Source organism: Epinephelus moara, chromosome 4 (assembly GCF_006386435.1).
Source record: "Epinephelus moara isolate mb chromosome 4, YSFRI_EMoa_1.0, whole genome shotgun sequence".
NCBI classification, from domain to species: domain Eukaryota; kingdom Metazoa; phylum Chordata; class Actinopteri; order Perciformes; family Serranidae; genus Epinephelus; species Epinephelus moara.
In genome coordinates this window covers 19,943,877-19,950,708 of record NC_065509.1, presented here as the reverse complement: position 1 = coordinate 19,950,708, position 6,832 = coordinate 19,943,877, and the positions used below count along the sequence as shown (strand labels likewise).

The 6,832-nt window shown below is 38.0% G+C and overlaps 2 protein-coding genes across 4 annotated transcripts in view; one reads left to right on the top strand and one right to left on the bottom strand.

Moving 5' to 3' along the window:
* The window catches only part of LOC126388928 (uncharacterized), a 22,080-nt gene that overhangs the window by 4,911 nt on the left and 10,337 nt on the right, over positions 1 to 6,832 (top strand). The window lies entirely within an intron of this gene.
* LOC126388927 (uncharacterized) overlaps positions 1 to 6,832 on the bottom strand; it is a 34,389-nt gene that overhangs the window by 21,960 nt on the left and 5,597 nt on the right. The window contains exon 1 of one of the 3 annotated variants that reach the window (XM_050042324.1): positions 3,395 to 3,527. The exons of 1 other annotated variant lie outside the window; for it this stretch is intronic. Coding sequence is in view for 1 of the 2 variants with exons in the window: in XM_050042325.1 (XP_049898282.1) it covers positions 783 to 839 (57 nt within the window). In the remaining variant the exon portion in view is untranslated. Of the gene's footprint in view, positions 1 to 481; positions 840 to 3,394; positions 3,528 to 6,832 lie in introns of those variants that run through there. One more of the 3 variants, XM_050042325.1, reaches the window with a different exon arrangement.

Below are 6,832 nucleotides of genomic sequence, written 5' to 3'. Positions count from 1 at the left end.
CTGAATCAGAGAGGAAATGAAACAGCGTGCTTGGTTCTGTCAGAGGGAGGAGACAGAAAGAAACTCAGGGTTTGTTGAAGAAAACCTGCCAGGGAGCAGGTTTGGTTCACGGAGTCAGTTACCACAGAAACTGTCCCAGAGTCTGAGTTAGTTAATCCTGAGATGAGGGAAACTTTATAGAAAGAGAGGTATCACTGAACACACTTTCTGAAACAGGAGCCAGAGAGCTTTGATGGTTTAACCACAGGCAGATACATTTTGTTGATGATGATGAAATAAAACATAAACAGCTTCAATGCAAAGGTTTTATTGCCAGAAACTCAGGACAGAGCAGACAACAAAGATCCAGACAAAATATATGCTTGAGTTACAATAATAATTAGTACTCTAATTACAACTGGTACCCACGTTAAGTTTTTTTAAAACTGTATTTTCTAAGTCTTAATTAAAAAAAATATACATATTTTATAGTATATATATATATATATATATATATATATATGTATAATTTAAGATCAAAACTTTTGTGTAAGTACAAAAATTAATGATCCATGTTTTTAAGTTATTCAAAAACATAATCTATCCATCCATCCATTTGCTGTTGCTTATCCACATGAAGACCATTCACACTCACAGACAATTTAAAGTCACCAATTAACCTGCATGTCTGGACTGTGGGAGGAAGCCGGAGTACTCGGAGAAAACTCACACTGACATGGGGAGGACATGCAAACTCCGCACAGAAGGGCTGTGACCTAAACAGGAACAGTCTTGCTGTGCTCTCAAAGCTCTCTAATCTGTTGAACATATTCTCCCTCCCCCTCCATGTTCTGTGAGACCTGATAAAGCCTCAGAGGGCTGTTGTCTCCCCCCAAAAACTTTAGCTGTTTTACAAAAAGCTGAAGTACCGCCAAAAACTTTAGCTGTTTTACAAAAAGCTGAAGTACCGCATTGTTGAAATCTGTGGTTATTTTTTTTCTTATCGGTGACATTGATTCATCGTTGATAAACTCCTTCCACTTCTTTTTTAGCGCTGTAATGATTTCTTCTCTGACCTCCGGGGGAAATTCAGATGATGTAATAATTTTGGTTCCACGGTCCAAATGATCTTTTTTACGACATGAAGCCTGATCCACAAGTTTGTTACGAATGGATTTGATAGTACTACTTAGTTTTTTTTTATCTGTGGCCTGCTGGATTTTCTCATATAGGCCACCATTTTCAGACATATTTCGTCTCAGTTCCTTTTCGTTCAGTTTGAAACGGATGTTCTTGCATTTTTCAATATAAGGAAAAAAAACACTCTTCAGATTTGAGATGTCAAAATAAGTGAGATGCTTAAAAAAATTTGGACCAGTTAGTCCCCAAAATTTTGTAAATGGGACGTTGGTAAAAAATCCATATCTACTGTGCCAGTCATCAGCTTTCTGTAACAGTAGAAACATACAGCAGGTGGTATTGTTCTCTCTCCTCAAACATGGGCTGTTATAGGAATACACCAAGAGTATTTTCACTTCATGTCCACGATCTAATAAAAAATCGTCAATCTGCTGAATTAATATTTCCTCACTGTGTTTTTTAGTGGGAAGAGAAGCAGAATGTCCATCACCCCTTGGATGGTCTGGATAAACTGCAGGAAAATCTTTGGTATTACCATCTTTCAAATAAGCAATAGCAAATGCATATTGTTTTTCTTCTTGAGATGCAAGGACAGACCTCATGTGTTCATCCGGAGGCATTATATCAATACTTGACTCTTTGTCTAAATTCAAATGTGGTATCATTTTTGTAAAAAAATCCGTTTTATCAGAAGTTTGCTTTTTAAAAATGACAGGTAGGCCAAAAATCAGCAAGTGAAGAAATCTGCTTGACATCACGTTGGGATACACCTGAATAGGGATAGAAGAGAAAGCCCGCCATCGGTAATTCTGGAGGTCCCTTGTCGATGGCCTGTAGCCCAAAAGGGTTGTAAGGCATGAGAAAGTTAATAAGTTTACTTTTACTAAATCAATTTGGTAAAACTTTTTTGTGGTCAATCTAGTATCTATATTTTGGTGAGGAATATATTTATTATTTCTAATCTTCTTTGCTGGGCTACAGGAATGATCCTCCGGCTGCAGGTCTTAAAAAAAGTTTGACTTTAATATTTTTCACAGGACAAAATCATTCCTAAAACATTATTATTAATATTATTATTATTATCATTTAACTGCTAAGCTGGAAGAGTTCCCATGTGCCACATACATAGAGCTGTAGATGGTTAATGACTAATTTAACTCTGTTAAGTGTACCTAATGGTGGTGTGTTAGATTAAAATATATTTATTTTCTCTCCTCTTGTTGCAAACGGGAACAAAGCACAACAATACTGCTCAATATAATGGAGCTCCATTTACAGGCAAGGGAGACTGTCTTCACAAGAAAACAACATAATCATTTGCATCAGCAACGTTTACTGTCGTGACAAAGTGCTCTGCAGCCGTGGCAACTATGAGAGCAAATAAGGAAGTTGTATGATGTAGGCCCTAATAGAGAGACAGAGAGGCTACTTGTATGTAAAACAAGTAGGCTTCTCCTAAAATGTATTTTTTAAAATACTGAGGTACATGTAATGGAGTAAATGTATACCATCAGCACCTACCATGGAGGAGGATGGGATACTTTGTCCGGTTTAGAGGAGCGGGGCCAAAGGATCGAATTGTTTGGAGATCTGCAGACAAAGATAGATGAGAATAAACTGTCAAACATTAAGAAGTGGTAACATGTCATGACGTGGCAAGTCACTTAACTGTCATATAATAAATGTAGAAGTCAGTTGAAGAAAACAGTAAAGTTGAATATATTTGACTCATTTGACCTAAAAGCTGTCCTTTCACATTTACTTGACCCATTTTATGAGGACCAGTTTACACTGAGTAAATACATCTTTATACAAAGAGTGTACCTTTGGGGTGATTGGAGCTGTGGCTCAGAGGAAGTGGTAGAAGCCATCTCCTCTCTCTCAAACATGTCTGGAATTTGTTGACTGCTACTGTCCGGCTTATTGAGAAAAAAATAATCAAAAATTATCTTCTAAATTATGTTTTCAGATGTAGCTGAAAGTGTTCTCTCTTGGTGTTGGTTAACAAACAACACATCATTATGAAATTGTTTAAATGTCAATGTTGGTGTTATTGCTTAATTTTACCCTTTGAAAAACTATCTTTTGATAAAGTAACCACTTACCTCCATGGCCAGAGGCTTTGCACACTAGAGAGAGAAATGAGAGGACATTAAAACACAAGTTTTAAGTACGTTTGTGTTGCTTTAAATATTGTTTGACACTTAAATGTAAATAAAGGTTTAAAAAAAAAAAAAAACAGACAGAAAATTTGTACCAAATTGTTGTGACTTACCAGACTTGGTCTGCGGCAGTAATGTCCCCCCAAAGCAGGGGCTGGCAAAGCTTGTTCTCCACAGAAAATTCAATACAGTTCTAAGAAAAGTAATGAGTATTTATGATAATAATGATCGTTATTATCAAGAATCGTATTTTCTGTAGATAACAGGGTTAACCCTAACCCTACTTTGGGGGGTATTTTTTTCTGTTTTTTCTAAGTCTCGCCTTCTCCTTTCCTGTTTTGTGTGCTCTAGAGAGGAAGAGTACATCAGAAAAAGACAGACTGTCACTGTGTGGCTGCTTTTAAATACTTGCTCTGAAATCATTTTGCAATTTTCTGTTGTCACCATGCCCAGTTTTGTTGCACAGGCCGGAAGGCTGGTTTTCAGGTTTAATGTGTGGGGCAGAGAGTCATGCTATGTGTCACTGCAGTAACACTTAATAAAACAGGCCCGGACTGGCCCACGGGAGAACTGAGGAGTTCCCCGGTGGCCTGGCCCGCAAGTGGTCTGCTCTGGCGCAATTTAAGTGTACATGAACTTGACAGGCAACTGAACTGAGATTTTTACGGGAAGTTTAATTATTTGTTTATAGTATTTTGTGCTCCTTTCCTTGTTATAATTTAGGAAATACTGTCAATTCTGTTTATTGTGTCTCTTTTGTATTCAACTTGTGTGGTGCACAGTTTTGGTGCAGCTGTGGCTGCAGTCAGACAAGAATTTATCTGCACAGATCATCAAGCCTGTGGCTGAAATGTAAGGAATGAAAATGAAAAAAAACCTGCTGTCTGATAGGATTAATAAGGTCAGTGTTTTTCATAATATGGTGTTTCAGTTCCTGCTTTGGGCAGGTTTTATTTTAGTTCTTGCCTCCTCCTTTCCTGTTTGTGACTGTTAGAAAAAAAACTGTGGGGCGTCGGTAGCCTAGTGTAGTGGATAGTGCTGGCACCCCATGTACAGAGGCAATGCCTCACTGCAGCGGCCGCAGCTTGCAACCCTTTGGTGCTTGTCAACCCCCACTCTCTCTCTCTCTCTCTCTCCCTCTCTCTCTCTCTCTCTCTCTCACCCCATTTCAATCTGTCCTGTCCATTAAAGGCAAAAAGCCCCAAAAAATAATCTTTAAAAAAAAGAACTGTGTGCTGGCTGAGTATAAATCCTTGGTAATCATGGGGGACAAGCAGTTGCCAAGTTTCATTGTGTATATAGAGACTGGAATGTGAAGTTTAAAGCATGGGTGATCTTACCTGTATGCAATTGGGCTGACACTCACTGGAAGTACTGGAACCTCTGATACTGCACCTCTGTGTACATTAACACTGACAAAACAGTGCTGAAAATGTCCTTGTTGGATTAAATAAAAACACAACAATAAAAACAACAGAGGACCAAGAAGACACTTCAGCAGCTGATGAGGGTTTTTTTTCTGAATGTTGCTGTGACTGCATCTTAAGTGGAAAATTGCAGTGCAGATGATTCATAGGAATTTTCCATACACGTATGCTGGCTTGGGATTCATAGGAATTTTCCATACACGTATGCTGGCTTGGCTTGACTCAGCTTACCTGGGTGTGTCAACCTGCAGGGTTTTTTTAATCTCCATTCAACAGGGCCACCTGCTTGAAGGTGTGTATTTAACAGACCATGCACTTGTAAAGTTTTCTAGTGCATATCCTTTTACTGTATGTCTTAAATGACATTCATCTACTTTTGTCCAATTTTGAATGTTTGGTTATAGCCTTCAACCTATCCTTTTGGAGGCACCATGAGGTCAACAACTGTTGGATAACCTGCCATGAAATCTTGTTCAGACATTCATCTTCCTGTAATTTTGGTGAACCCCTGACTTTTCATCAACCCATCATCAGGTCAAAAATGTAATGGCTCCGGATTGGCTCCAGTAGATTCCAAGTACAACATCTGAGGTCTCTGTCGAGAGGAGTGCAGCCTGAGGAACAGCTAAGACACTGTGCAGAACCCTCGAACTCCCAGCCCTCTGGTAGAGGACCTAACCTGAGGAATACACACCACCACCTCCATGGGGGGATATATGGAATGAAACTTGAAATATATTGAATGAAACGTGAAAATGTATGGAATGAAACTCAGAAACTCAGAAGCTGTCATCTCTGAGGACTAATGACTCCCATCCTCTGCAGGAGGAGATAAAAGCTCTGGAGAGCTCCTTCAGCGATAGACTGATTCACCCAAAGTGTGTGAAGGAACGCTATCGCAGGTCCTTCCTGCCTGCTGCTGTCAGACTACATAACCAGCACTGCTCACAGTAAACCGCACCATGGACACTTTATTGACACTATGGACAATTTATGGACACCACAGCTTTCTGCTGTTTTGCACATACAATCACTTGCACTAGATGTGTTCCCTTTATCCACTGCTCATTTTCATTCACTGCTGCTCATTATTATCCACTTCTCATCATTATTATTATTATTATTATTATTATTATTATTATTGTTTCTTTATCGCAGTTTCTTGTATTTTCATGCCTAGTTTTTTAAGTTTTAAGTTTATTAAGTTTAAATTTTTGAACTTTCCCCTTGACTGCTGTAACACTGGAATTTCTCATTTATGGGATCAATAAAGGTGTATCTTATCTTATCTTATCTTATCTTATCTTATCTTATCTTAATATATGGAATGAAACTTGAAATATATTGAATGAAATTTGAAAATATATGGAATGAAACTCAGATTAATCAGATTATGCCATGACCTCTGTGAGCCAATCATTTTATTGCTGTCAAATTTTAAAACCTTTCCTTTCTCTGCTTTTGTCAATGTTGAATTTGCTGGGATGCATACAGTGAGACCTGAGGAAAGTACTCAAGTTACCAAGTAAGCTACGTATGAAATTTTAAACCCATTAAAAAACATGTACCAGGAAATAGTTAATGCCAAATATCAGTGAAAGTTCACCACTAAAAAAAGGCATGGAGAGTGGTTCACTGAAGGGCAGCAACATGCTTGAAATGTAAAGTGAATTTTATTCAGAAAAATTAAAGGAAATGAACTGGAAATGACTGCGGAGAGGGAGAATGATTCCCCAAACTCTGCCCAAATACATAATTAATATGTCAAAGCTTCCTTTCCTAAAACAATACAAACAAAGAAAAAGAGAAAATGAGATGAGAAATTTTAATTGTTAAAAATAGTTTGAAAAGTGTGCATGAATGTGACAGGAAGATGAGCTCGTAATCTAACGATAAGTTACTGTGGTAGTATTCTTTTCTGTGTCAGTCCATATTTACAGTAAATCATCCTTCCTTTTCTTGTTTCAGTTAAGATCTATTACGTATGAACTTCTGTTGTTCATGACATGTTTTCATTTTCGTTTTCAACAGGTGTGGTGCATAGTTGTGGTGCAGCTGTGGGTGTGGTCAGAATTAAGTTGTTTCCAGGTGTCGAAGCGTCACACACTTAAAATAGCATTTTCA